Source organism: Hoplias malabaricus, chromosome 3 (assembly GCF_029633855.1).
Source record: "Hoplias malabaricus isolate fHopMal1 chromosome 3, fHopMal1.hap1, whole genome shotgun sequence".
Classification (NCBI taxonomy): domain Eukaryota; kingdom Metazoa; phylum Chordata; class Actinopteri; order Characiformes; family Erythrinidae; genus Hoplias; species Hoplias malabaricus.
In genome coordinates, this window is record NC_089802.1 from 19,056,688 (window position 1) to 19,071,733 (window position 15,046).

The window sequence follows — 15,046 nt, forward strand, 5'->3', positions numbered from 1 at the left end:
GTGAAGTAAAAACTGATGCATTTGGGAACTACGAATCAGTTTGATACTTTCTCTCAAGTGCATTTAGATTTACAGAAGAAAATTGGAAGTAATCACTTTTATAAGTATTTGTTTGATAATGTTTGGTGGTAAAATGATTTACTGCTCCCTTTTAAGTTAAAGAAAACAGGGCTGTGCAGCAGGTACAGGGTTAACCCAGAGGACTCAGGGTGGCCCTCTTGCTGGTGCACATCTGACAGTGGGTGGAGAGGTGGAGTAAAGTGTCAGAGTGAGTTTAGATGTTTTCTTTTGGTGCTGGAGTTCCCTCCCCCTGAGAGAGAATGTGTGTATCTGTATGTGCGTGTGTGTGTGAGAGCTGCATGACTCAGGGTCAGGTAACAGAAGCCTCACTTCCTCTGGGAACCTGGAGGAGATAGCAGGATGGGGAGTGTAAGTCTGTGCTGAGGATGGAGAAGAGAGTGTGTGTGATCCAGACTGACTTTCACCAGTACCGACCACTCCTTGGCTTCCACACCAGGCCTCTAACACACGTAAGAAACTTTACATTTCTTTCTCTTAAATATTTGTGTTTTTTGGGGTGACACTCCAGCCACATGTTAAACCTTGGGACTTACTTATAGTTGTATACAAAATGCCATGTTTTGGGAAAAAGGTAAAAATCTGGATTGTCCTTCACAGTTTCTATTTATTTGCTGAGTATAACTTATTAATTTGGCTGCAACAAAACTCTATTTATTTATGTCATTTTTAATCTGAAAAGGCTGTTCTTTACTTAGTGGACAAATAGATATTCTCCAAAATGTCTTGGAAAAATTCCTGTGCCATTAACCTCCACTGAAATTACAGAATGTCTTTTCCCTTGTCCTGTAAAGTTACTTTTTCTGAGATACAAGCTTTTCCTTCAAAATTTACACAGATCACATTTTATCTTTAGATGTCTTATTCTGCAAACAAACAATAATTGTGCATTATAATGTGCAGAAATGTGCTCTCTGTACAGGATCTCCATGTGTTTTCATGTTTTCACTTCTCATACTGAGAAAGGGTGCTAAAACTTTTGCATGCTGTACATAAGGTGTCTCTCCTGTAAGTAACCTTTTCAGTTCCACTAAGTTTAATCTGGCAACCCAAATTCATTGGCACTGTCCTGACTTAGGCATTTGGAAAGGCCTACTCTGTGCGCTCTACTTTTTCACTCAGTTCTATTCTCAGAGTGTGTGTGTGTGTCTTTGTGTGTGTGCTCGCTAGTGGCAGATTCACACACTTCTCGGGAATGCAAACATTTCAGAGCAGGTCAGCGATCACTAGAAAGTAGTACGTGTGTCTGTATGTGTGGTGTAAAGTCTTCTGTTGAGTCATCAAACTCTCACCAAAACCTTACAACTGAAATCTGACTAATGATAATGGGCTAATTAGTGGGTTTTTGGGGGGTTTTTTTCAGGAATTTCCATGGTTAAGGTGCAAGCAAAATCTCTCTCAGTGGTTTCATTTGGCCACTGTATTCCCATCCAAAACGTCTGGCCAATTAGACACGTCTTCTTATTTTATATACTACTTCACTACTTTTGACGACTAGAAAGATATTAAACCACCAGCAGTACTGGATTTCACATAAATACATTCTGAGTTATTTTATTTAAGTCAAAACCATTTAATCATGTCAAAATATAGTATAAAAAGGTATTCCTTTACTATGGATTTTGTTGCACCTCTACAAATGGTCATAAAGGGTTTTAAACCACTCTAACTGCCTGAGGTCCTCACTCAGAAAAATAGTCTGTGGGGTATTATCCCTCACAAACATATTTATAAAACTGTCAGAGGGGTAGTATTTCTTACATTTTAAGTATTTCTTACCTGTCTTCCACTGGTATGGTCCCCTCAGAGATTTGTCTTCAGTACTTTTAGTTAGAAAATACATAATGTACCATATTCCATCCATTATATGAACCTACCCATTTCAAGAAAAGTTGGAACTTTATGTAAAATGCAATTAAAAAAAAAAAAAAAAAAACAGAATTTTTCTTCTGTCATTTTTTCCTGAAAAATGTTTTAATGCAAAAGGACGATTTTCCTGTGATGCCTGCAAAACACTCCAAAAAAATTTGGAACAGAGGCAAAATAAGATTGAAATGTTTATAGAATATTCAAGGTTTTAATCTTAAAACATGCTATAATAAGAAAGTGATTTGATAACAAGTAAGTGCACTATGATTGCGTACAAAGAAGCTTCCACTAACATCTCACTCTTTGCCTGATGGATTGGGGCTTGACAGAGAGTGTGTGTGTGTGTGTGTACTTGACTGACCTGCCTGCAGTCCAGTTCTGTCTCCTAGGGCACACCATAAATAACAGAATCTGGCCAATTGCGGCCACAGGATATCGAGCAGCTTAAGTATTGTATCAAGCCAGAATGGCAAAAAATTCTGGTTGCAAACCTTTAAAGGAGCAACTTGTAATATATTTACTGTACTGGGTTGCAGAATGTCCAGGGTGTGTGGTCATGGATTATGGAAACAAGATAGATTGAAGCACTAGCATCCCCTAGAGCAGTGCTGGGGCGGTATATTATTTTTGAGATGATCCCTGTCAGGTGCAGAGCTCTACTGATCTACTCAGATCCCGCCATGTGTCCAGTCATATTACAGTCCAAACCCGCCGCTTTGCCAGGTCTACAAACAGTGTCTTGCAGCCATGAATTGGCCAAGTGAACAGAGTAATGTTATATTTTACCAGACCCAATAAGCCCCATCGTCCTTCTAAAAATCTGTATGAGTAGAAATATTGGCCTTGTGTTTGAAAGTTGGGGACAGTTTAGAAGCAGCAACACTACAGAATAGAGCCAGTGCTGACTAATTTTCTCCTGAACAGGTAACAGCAAATCATTTCTGAAAAAAATATATAAGTACAGATGCCTATGTATAGATTAAAAGAAGTAAACGCCATAGGTTGTGTGTAGGAATGCATAAATACAATTTTTAATGAGTACCATTATGGGTTTTTTGTTCTTGCCAATGCCGATACTTACTTAGAAATAAGCAGTCAGGAGTACTGCATAATAGTGTAGTTATTAATTAAAACATCTTTGTTTAATTAAAAACTTTATTGTTCATTTCTGGAATTGTCCATCTTTTATTTAGCATTTTCCCACATTACACCATCAATCATTAGAACTTCGCTCAATCAATAAAGTATCTGTCTAACAATTAGTAAAATAAGATGCAACAAGCCCATGATATGCATTTGCACAGTGTTGTGCATCTTTGGGAAGAGTTTCCATTATATGATAACGGTTGGAAACTTCTGCACTTGGGAGTGTTTATTTATTGGTTTATTTAAGAACAGCAGGCTGATCTATGGCATCGGATCTAATTCAAAATTCGAGAGCAGAGAAAATAATTTTGTTTGAGGAAAAACCAAGTCGGGCATCAAACTGTGCTCTCGCAAATGGAAAACATTTCCCAGGAAGAAAATACTCTTTGAGTAAAGAAGAACCCACCTTGTTCAGGACAGTCAGAGGACAGTCAAGACAGTGAAGCATACTCACTACTCTCAGGTTCTCCCTGCAGTCCGCTTTGCTTAGGTTGCCATCAAAGATTAAATAATTCCAGATCGCTGATATTGTCAGTTGTCTGCTCATTAGCACAGCAACGTGCACTAGGCACAAGGTATCGAATGTTGGTATCAGAATCTCGTGTGTGATTACGAGTACGAGTAAATGGACACTGTCTCGGGCAAATACTCAATACCAGTATCGGTATTCATGCATCTCTATTTGTGTGTTTTATATAAAGAAGGTGAGGCATAGTGACGAAAGGTGTAAATACAATTGTTTGTTTTAAAGAAATTGAGGCAGATTCATGTGTTTTTCGCCATGGTGTGGTTGTACACAAAATAAGGAGTGAGAATCGTGTTTGAAAAGCCTCAGATATTCATCTATTTAAGGTGCAACAGAGAAATCAAGCTTGGTACACATCAAATATAAGCGTTTTACTAGTAGGTAGATGTTTTAGTGACATGACATACACTTGGTTGTGTGTTTTAAATGGATAAAATGGGAAATGTGTTTCAAAATGAGTTTTGTTTATAAAACTTAGCACTAGCTTTAGCTTTTTATAGCTGTTTAAATTGGAAATGAGTATTCATTAAGAAGCAGGAGACTAACGCAAATAAGACTCTTAAACAGACCCATTTACGGTTAAACTAAATGCCTGAATACGAAAATTGTGAATAAAAATCAAGGATCTGCCTCCTAAAATTACATTTTTGGTTGAAGGGAAAATAACACCAGCCTTGTCTTGTCTAAAATTTTAATTTGCCTTTCACTTAGGTAATTTTTTATTATTTTTTTTTACATCACATGCAGTTGGTTTGTGTGTTTTAAATGGATAAAGTGGATAAAGTTGCTTCAAGATGTTTTAAAAGCACTAGCTTCAGCTCTTAAGGTGGAATACAGAATTCAAGTATCTGGCGAATAACACCAAAAAGACTCGTAAACGGACACATATAAAGCAAATATCTGCCTCCTAAACAACATGTGAAGTTTAAGGAGAGGGAAAATCAATAAGTACCACCATCCATGTCTAGTCAAATTATTTAAGGTGGATTTGTACTGTAAAGGCTTGGAATTGCAGGGAAATGGCGGCTGCCCGTTAATTTGTTGCCTTTCTTTTGTGTAGGTAGATGTTTAAGTGAAATGGTCAATTTTCTGTGTAAATATGTTGATTATGGCACATTCTTCTTAGCTATTATGGTCCAAAGTTCTTTAACTGGTCTCTTGCTTGTTCATTCAGTATTCCTCAAACTGGCAACCTGGTCGAGCTTCACGTTTGGGGAGGAGACGAAGGAGGCAGACAACTCTATCCACTTTTTTGAAACTGTATTATAGTTCCGATCATAAACACTTTCTGTCAGTGTTACAGATTGCTCCTTTAACAATATGTAGCCTCTGATCCCAACTGATTAAAAAGCTTAATTAAAAGGAAGGTTATGTAAAACAATGGTAAACATGCTGCTGTCCCAGCCTTTTTGGAGTCTGTGGAAGGTGACAAATTCTAAATGAAAAATACAATCAAGTTGTTTCAAGTTACAATCAAGTTGTTCATTGGAAACACTTAATTTTTTCTTTTTTTGTTTGCTTTGTAAGTTAAATAAAACTTCTAAATAAAGCTTTTGCTCTGCTCCAGAGTAACAAAGCTTTTGATGATGTTACAGATGTAGGCTAACACTGTGTTGTATTGCCCATGGAGTCTTATTGCTACATTGTGCTGCCACATAGAGGACTGCAGTGTTACTCACTATATTAACCACTAGGGTTGCACGCACATATGCAATAGTCACATCTTAGTGTGTGCAATGTCAAGTAAGTGAAAAAGCAGTGAAACTTGTCATGCTACAATGTTTCTGTTGACGAATACAAAAGGAAACTTGCATTTTCCATGACTAATCTACAGAATTATCTCTGATACAATTCACTCATATTTAAAGGGCTCTGGATAGAGTGAGTTTGTTGTTAGTGAGTGACTCGCAGGTTCTGATACAGTAATGAATGCATTAAAAATGTACATAGAAATATCAGTTTGTTTATAAATTGTGCAGCCACATAGGTTTTAAGCTGACCAAGCATTGACTCTATATCCAGTGAGTCTCTTTCAAGTTAGAGTAAATTTATACTGAGTATATTGTACCCTTACACACACACACACACACACACACACACATTACATATATATATATATATATATATATATATATATATATATATATATATGTAGAGAGAGAGAGAGAGAGAGAGAGAGAGAGAGAGAGAGAGCGAGAGATAGAGAGAGCGAGAGATAGATGTCTGAACCATTTTCCAAGTCAATATGTAACTTAGTAAAGCCAGCATGGTAATTCAATCATTTCAGCATGATACTTCATGATTTAATGTACCTTGCATAATCATTTTATTAAATTTATGATTTATATTTGAAATACAAGCAAACACACACTATGTGGCCAAATGTTTGTAGACACTTGCTCCAGTAACATTTTAGTAGGTAGTTTGTACCCATTTTGTGGAAGTAACATCTTGGACTTTTCTAAAATAGATTTAGACTAAATGTTGTCATATTTGTCTTAGAATTTGACTGCATTCAGCCACAAGAACATAACTAAGGTCATGTTGTTGGACGATAAGTTCTAGGTCACAAATACCATTCCAATACATTCCAGAAATAATGGGTGTTACTACATCACTTGAGTGAACATGTTTCCACTTCTCCACAGTCCAGTTTTGGGTGATTTTATACCTCTATGTCCAACGTTTGGCACCAAGCATGGTGACCATGAGCTCAGATGCAGTGATTCAAGGCATCCCAATTCATTTCATTCTCTTCTGTGGAGATTGTACATAACTGAATGTCTGCTAAATTGCTGCATCCTAGTATATATGAATAAATTACAAAGGGTACAAAACTTTGAATATAAATATGTTGTATAGTTCAAATGTAGATGATGTCTACAATGTCTAATGAAATCAGAAGGCAAGAACAGTTGTTAGACTTTCTACCTAAGGTTTTAAGGCATCTTAAGATATGTCAATGAAATATTATATACTGGAATATGCATGATTTATTTGCAGTCCAAGGCTAATGCATTCTACATTAGTGTGAATGAATGTTTTGGGAGCAGCATTAGCTGGACAGCTGTTCAAATGATCAGAGTCCCGGTCTGGCCCTCATGTCCATGTCACCTCTGCAGAATCTAGAATGCAGTGTAGAGGAACAAATTTATTTGGAAAACTGCTGCTCATGATCTGGGCCTTGAACAATTGAGTATGAAAGCAGGAATGTGTGACGTGTGCTTGCCAGAGGGACGGCCTTTCTTCCACTCATACCAAAAAAGTGCTGCTATTTCCTCAAAAGAGCCATAGCTCACAGAAAACATAATTTGTGCATTTTTGTGTGTGAAAACCTGACCCGACACATCCTCCACGGTCAGGTTGGGGCAGGAAAACTATTGTATCTGACACATACACACAATCCCATTCATAAAGCCCTAAGGGAGTCACATTGTAACTATGGTGAAGGTTTGGGATGTTTTTTCACACCAAGAAATCCTGTTGACTGTCAGCACAGCAAAAAATGTCTTGGCAAGTGTGATCACCTTCAAGCAATAAGTAATTTTTAACCAATAATATGCTAAATCATTCATTCATTTTCTGTAACCGCTTATCCAGTTCAGGGTCGCAGTTGGTCTTGGGTCTACCCAGAATCACTGAGCACAAGGCAGGAACACACCCTGGGGGGGACAAGTCCTTCGCAAGGTGACAGTCATTTATCTATTTACTCATGCACTCACACCGAGGGACACTTTTGAGTAGCCAATCCACCTACCAACGTTTTTTGGACCTTGGGAGTAAACTGGGGGAAACACACGCGAACACTACCTATTTTGCTACTGTGCTGCCCCAGTAAAATATATAAAATAAAATTACACTCATTATTATTATTATAACTCATTATTTATTATAGGGCGGCACGGTGTCGCAGCAGGTAGTGTCGCAGTCACACAGCTCCAGGGCCCGATGGCTTCGATTCCTGCTCTGCGTGACTGTCTGTGAGGACTTGGTGTGTTCTCCCTGTGTCCGTGTGGGTTTCCTCCAGGTGCTCCCGTTTCCTCCCAAAACACACGTTGGTAGGTGGATTGGTGACTCAAAAGTGTCCGTAGGTGTGAGTGTGTGAGTTGCCCTGAGAAGGATTTGCACCCCCTCCAGGGTGTGTTCCCGCCATGTGCCCAATGATTCCAGATAGGCTCGAGACCCACCGCGACCCTGAACTGGATAAACAGTTACAGATAATAAATTAATTATTTATTATATTTACATTATCTTTATAGAATACAACTCCCACAAGACAAATCAAATTGCTTTGTAATCCCTGGATGAGCCACATTTTACTTCATAGTGCAGGTCTGCCACATGGGCCATGACTATGCTAAAAAATAGGGTACATCCAGGCCACAAGGTATCAATATAGGTAAACAATCACTGGAGAATATGGCTGATTGTACCAGCAGAGATATTATTTAATTTTAGGCAAATTTATCAAGTAAATTATTTCACCAGGGCAGCAAAAGTGGTGCAGCAGGTAGGGTCACTGTCACACAGCTCCAGTGGCCTGGGGTTGGGGGTTCAAAACCTGCCTTGGATCACTGTCTGTGAGGAGTTAGGTGTGTTTTCCCTCTGTCTGCATTGGTTTGCTCCGGTTTCCTCCCACAGCCAAAAATTCATGCTTGGCGCAATGATATTGAGATCACCTATTTAATTATTAGGAATGTCCATGTTAATGTGGTTTAAATAGCATTTGGTTTTAAAAGCCAAAGAGTAAGCTAATCCTAAATTATATTGAATATTTAATTATATTAAATATATATGTATCTGACTGCATAATTAGACTCATGCTTGATAGTGCATACTGTTGGTACCATTCTGGGTTTTATAAACTGATTTTTATTGCTCAAATGGCAGATTCTTTTCTCCAAGTGCCTGCAAATTCAGAGAAGCTGAAGCCATGCCCAAATTCAAGGTGACTTAGTGAGCTTTTTACTTACAATTACATCAAATGTCGATTTTGGTTTTTCATTTGTAGACAACCATTCATCTGTCATGTTATCAGTGTAAGAGAAACTCTCCCTCTTGCTCCGTGGCTCAAATGGGACATCCGAAGAGGGCAGGGCTAGTAAGCATCATGGTTAGTATTGACAGGAAAACCGTCACCTCCCTACATCAGTGTCATGGCCCTTCTCCCAGGCGCACTTACGCTCCCACCCCTAATGTGCACTTTTCAAACACTCACTGAGGGCTGGGCCCCACTCAAAGTAATGGTTTGCATACACATTTTTGTAATTTGCCAATGGAATCTTTCATACAGGTGAACTGAAAAAAGAGCTGAACCTACCAGACAACCAGGAGCCATCTGTCCTCGACGTAAAAGGCGTAACTGGGCAAACAAGATAAAATGGGCTGAGTGTAAACAAACCTGCACCATTTTTACTGAGGAAATCTTTCACAGAATTTAGAAAAAAAAATGTTTTATGAGACAGATGAGAGTAGTGATTTGGTGGTTGTATAAAACCAACACAACACAAAAAACTTTGTAAAAGGGTTTTAGCTATGCAAAATATGTAAACTTAACTTAAACATTTATACTGCTGTTTCCTTTACTCAGACATTAGCACATAACTGTGAACTGTTTACCTAGACTAACTGCAGCTAATAGCCTGCCAATGGTGCTCTTTTCTGCTCGTTTAAATTTATTTCACAGTATTTGGATGGTAAAATGTACATTCACACTACAGAGAACCACTGTGTAAATTTAATTTTTCAGCACTACACTCAGAACTTAAGAAATTCATTCTGATGAAGCTTATGTTGTCTTTTAGATAACACACAATGATTTTAAACAGGAATATCTACTGTACATTAGTGTCAAATATAAGCAAATATAATAATTGTGATTGATAAATAATGATTTAATGCGATGTGATTATTAATAAATACATACTTTATACAATCCATATAATCTGACAAAAAAAAAGCCCATGATCTTAAAATGTTTTAACAAGTATCTTAAATTGAGAAATACCGACCTTTTGACTTCACTGATGTGTTCATTATAATTTCAACAGGGATTAGATCCCACTAAATATGTCACGTTGTGTATGTTTTAAATACTAGGTTCAGCAGTTAGTTTAGCAATTACATTTTATTATTGTGCACTTTGCATTATTTGGTTGAACTTGCTATGAAACTCAGGTGTGCCGTCTTTGTGTTTGAGAGCCTAAGCCTAATGTCGAGCTGTGCATAAAACAGGCACAAGACCAACACCTTTAGGGAAGGAAACACCCTTTCCTTTTTCAGTTTACAAATTATTCTTCCACACACCATAATTCATCAAGAAATGTCTACATTAACAGCTTTGTTAAGATACGAATGGGAGTGGTTTGTCAATGTCAAAGCCACTTTCCAATGACACGGATGCCTGGGCTCAAGCTGCAACAGGTTCTCTCCCCTGTCATTTGTAGGCTTTTCAGTGTGATTCTGAGTAAGCCTTGGAAAATTGGTACTCTTTTTTCCATGCAAAATAACTACACATTTATTGTTTTGTGGGTAAACCCAAATAGCGTGCTGAGTCTTGTAAGGACAGTGGAATGGCTCTGTGGTAAAACCAGAGATGTGTGACAGCCAAGTTCAAGTAGTAAATGTTCCACAAAATTCATGCTGGCATTAAGTAAATAAATATTTTCCAATTTTTTTTCCTCTTTTACCTGCTATATAATAGGCATGTCATTGGTAATGTGTATATCATCGCTGTCCAACAACACGTACCTCTCTAAAACAGTAACTGTATAGAAGGGAAAAACCCTAGGTTTCAATGGAAGTCAGTGTAAAAATATTTTATTGAATGTAATTTTGGAGCATTTTTTAATTGGTTCATTCATCATGAAATTTTCACAAAATGTGAATGACAGTTGTTACGTTGAATTTATGTAATAAACTAATAATAAAAAATAAGTAAACTAAAAAAAGTATAATAAAAATAAAAAATAAGTTTTAATTTGAACAGTGAGGAAATGTATTATGTAGTATATTTATGCCTCTATGTATGGAAAATATGCTTAACTAGTAGCAATGTACACTCTCTGCCTATGAGAGATTTCCACCTTTTGCTGACACAAGTGTTTAACTGTGTACAATTCTACAATCTCCATAGAAAAACAGAATGAGTTACTCTAGGGCAGCAATACTTGTATATTATGTATTTTGTTTGACCTTTGCTCTAAAGCCCAGTTGTGCCACTTTGGCTTAGCCAATGTCTTCTAATATGTAAAACAGGCACAATAAAGCATGGGATGTGTAACTGTGCAAAAGTGTTCTGTGGAATGATGAAGTGATGTTTTTGATCTAGAACTAATCATTCAAACTCAGTGTCTGACCTCAGTGTAGGTTTACTCTTTATCTATTTATCTGACATTTTATTTGAATGTTACTAAATTTTATCAGTAGTATTGTGTCTTTTATTATTTTTCTAAATAATGTTATGGATATTTTATAGAATTTAATGTTGTTTGTTTTAATATCAATTTTTTGTATCTTGTCCTTGGGTACATAGAGAGGCATTTGTAATAAAATGTATTATTATTGTAATTATTATTATATGAATCAAATTAGATCCTCACACTTTGTTATAATATGTAGTATAAAGCCTTCCAAGAAGAAATGAAGCTTTTACTACTGCAATGCGGGCTCAACCAACTTTAACACTCTCCATTTCTGAGGAAAAGTGGGCGAGGTACAAACTTTTGGCAAAAGAGTGTGTAAATTGAAATCATCAGAATATTTCGGCTTTACATTTGAAAATCAGTGAAACTGATGATTTTTCACTACTTTTGTTTGTTTGTTTTTTGGCCACAGGAATTCTGTAATGAGGGAACTGGGCTAATTTTCTTGCTAATAAACTACTCCCTTCAGTTTTGCCCTGAGAGAAAATTGTATGGCAGCTGTTGCTTCATTAAGCAAACACACCAGGATAGATTTTGCTTCAAAGTTTATATGTAGGTACAGTCTTTAGGTCTTTAGACTAGTCGGCTTTGTTTAAAATTTACTTTCTTCATACTTGCCAAAAGAGTTACATTCAGGCATGCATATATATATATATAAACACAGACTGCTGTTGGTCATAAACCAGTCAGTGACCAAGAGCAATCACAGAAAGAAAGAAAAGAGCACTATGCTCTTGAGCTTTCTTTCTCTTGAGGTTACTGAAACCATTCCATAATCTGGGCATTTTATGGTTCTCACTAGGACCCACTGTTCATCAAAATATATTACAGGATATCATATTACAATGATATAATTACAGAGACTTACATTATTGTTCTAAAAACATTCTCTCAGACCACAATCAAATCCATAAAACATTTCATTATCATGTAACATGATCTGTAGCCTTGACAAAATCCTAACAAAATCCCCTTAATGTTGTAGTTTAAACCTTACTGCTTAGTAGTTGTTTAAAGTTATAGGAACATAATTTAAACCGATAAACATAATTTAAATGTTCCTTGAAAATTAGCATGACATTGGAGCATACTGTCATTAGAGCTTGTACAAATTCTTAAAAATTATGGTTTTACAAGGCTTTTTTTTATTAAAGGAAAGAGTTCTATATAGAATGCTAAACACAAAGAAATTGTTGCATAATTAAAGGGTTGCAACGTGAAATGTTTGTTTGGATTGATGGAGAATGCACAATAGATAGTTCTGTAGATGGTTGTAGAACGGTTCTATATAGCCCCAAAAGTTTCTTCTATAGTTATGATGTCAAGTTTGTTACAACCATTTTTGGTCCCACACAGAAGCCTTTTCTAAAAGGTGCTATATCTAACCATCTACAGCACATTCTCCATCAATCTGAAGAACATTTTCTTTACTAAAGAACCCTTGTAGAACAATTTACAAATACAAACTTTCAAAGGAAGAGGAAGAGACTTTCAAAATTAAAAATGGTTTAAAACTAACATTTTAAAATTAAGAAACCATTCTTGTTTCTCAACATAAAATAGTAAAGAACCTGAGAAATTCTTCAACTGCAGTACATACCATCATTACAATCATTACAATCCAGATAAATCTTTAAATGCAAGGGACAAGGCCCAAAACTAATATTAATTTGCTGTGATCTTCAGGCCCTAATGTGGCACTTAATTGAAAACTGTTGTGAATATCACTGCATGGACTCAAAAACACTTCCCAAAACCACTGTCCCTCAACAAATATTGTTACTGCATCCACAAATGTAAGCTAAAACTCTTCCAAAAGAACAGGAATCCACTAACCCTGCTCCCTTTTCAGGGTACAAACAAATTTAAGATGAACTGAGGCAAGATTTTTAGAAATCATGGATACAGTACCATCCAGGCTAAAGAGGAGAGAGACTATCCGGTTTCTTAACAGCACACAGTTCATATCCAGCATTTGTGATGGTATAAGGGTGCAATGCATGTACATGGCAGGGATGACTTGCACATCTGTGAAAGCTGAACATCATTATAGCTGAACAATATATACAGGATTTGGAGCAACTTGCTGCCATTCAGACCTTTTCAGGTAAAGCCTTGATTATTTTATTATTTCAATAAGACAAGGACAATCTACATTCTACACTAATTACAATCACTAGGTCCTGTAGTAAAAGAGAGGTGCTAAACTATTTGGCACATAATGAAATGAAAAAGAGTATAACAAAGACCTGAATTTAGAACAGCTGAAATCCTGTAAGAATGAGAAAAGGTGGCACATTCAAACCTACAGCAATTTGTCTCCTCAGTTCCCAAATGTTTGCAGAGTGTTGTTAAGAGGCAATGCAACACAATGGAAAACATGGCCCTATCCCAACATTTTTTCCCATCACATTCAAAATGGGAAAATATTTTTTTAAAATATTCTCAATTTCATTATTTAAAAATGTTACCTGTGTATTACTTTAAATTAAATAGAGGATTTAAACAATTTGCACATCATTGCATACTGTTTCTCATGCTAGAACCCATTTCATGGGACATAAACTGGTCTTATTTACTTACTTATTTAGTACTTATTTATTTAGTACTTATTTCTGATAAGTATCATTTCATAGGAATAAAACTAAAGATAACACAAAACAACTCTCAAATTTTGTTAGTAAGTTTTTGGGTGGTAAAATGGCTTCAGGAATGCCTGAAAAATGTTTGCCACTCTACATATTTTATGTAATTTTTGTGCAGCACTTGATGACTTTAACAGATATGCTCATTTCTGTGCACAACCAATGGTCGATTATAATGCTTTTTCTTCAGTCTCCCTATCATTGCATAACAAACTTAGCAATGGATTGCACTAGTCTCTGATTCAGGGGGGGTTACTGTAGAGGAGAAATATCACTGGAAGAAATTCACAATTGTTGTGAATTGGGCCAAGAGGCCCCAGGAGCAGGAGGTTGGGCAGGAGGTGGGAGAATGTGGTGGGGGTAAGTCCAGACAGAGCACAGCAAAGACAGAGTGAGTTTGAGGGCAGCTGGATCTCTCTCTGCTGCTCAGGTTAATCTACAGCAACAGCAGCAACAAGGATGAGGGAGCGAGAGGAACTGAAGAAAGCCATTGAGCAGGCGGACAGGCTGTTGTCTCGTGTCCGGCAGCTGGAAGGGGAGAATGCTGAGCTGTGCAAGGAAAAGAATGAGGCATTCCTCAGGATGCGTGCTGTAAGTCTACTAGGATTTCTCCAAATGGAATTTGTTTGAATTTTATGTCTTTGTCTTGGCTTTAAGGCTATATTACGGATTTTTAAAATCTCTTTTAAGTTTTGAATTTAAGTGGCAGGCAGATGGGGTCATTCTTCTTGTAAGCTGCACTTTGTTATTCTCTGAGTATAAAACTTCAAGCAGACAGTAAGAACAAGGATTACTGGGGACCGATTGCTCATGCTCCAGTGATGTTGCTGTCAGTACTATCTACTACTGTCTGTGGTGTTCCTCAGGGCTAGGTACTATGACCTCTACAGTTTTATTCTGTAAGTTTGCACGTGATTATATTATCAGTCACCATATCACCCTTTATTTGATAACAGCACTCAAATTCACATGTGCAAAAAGTTTGATATTTGTTCTGTATTCAAAAGCAAGAAACTAAAAGTAGGTTCCTTAACTGAAGTAATTCTGAATGGCCCAAAGTCTGTTGTTGTCTCCACATGTCATGTTGCCCTTTAATCTGACCACATCTTGGGTATCCATTAATATATCCTTATATATATATTTAGCATTTATTCTTCTATTGCTTTCATTAGCGACCACTTACATATATTTCCTTAACATTAACTTCTGTCTCAACAGTTTATAGAGCACTTCTTCTAGGTAACTACAAGGCCTTACATATATGCTTACTATACATCAGAAATGTTAACTTACTGTCTGTCTCACTCCCTTTTTTCATCTAGCTCTGGATTGACATTGTCAGCATTTGTTCCATAGGT

At 36.8% G+C, this 15,046-nt stretch overlaps 1 protein-coding gene across 2 annotated transcripts in view; it reads left to right on the forward strand.

Annotated features, from left to right (window-relative positions):
• The first annotated feature begins 344 nt into the window (after positions 1 to 344).
• LOC136690753 (myosin-16) overlaps positions 345 to 15,046 on the forward strand; it is a 73,749-nt gene continuing 59,047 nt past the window's right edge. Inside the window, exons 1-2 of one of the 2 annotated variants that reach the window (XM_066662714.1) lie at positions 402 to 530; positions 14,119 to 14,279. In XM_066662714.1, coding sequence (XP_066518811.1) covers positions 14,148 to 14,279 — 132 coding nt within the window. In that variant the 5' untranslated portion in view covers positions 402 to 530; positions 14,119 to 14,147. Of the gene's footprint in view, positions 531 to 14,118; positions 14,280 to 15,046 lie in introns of both variants that reach the window. The other variant, XM_066662715.1, reaches the window with a different exon arrangement.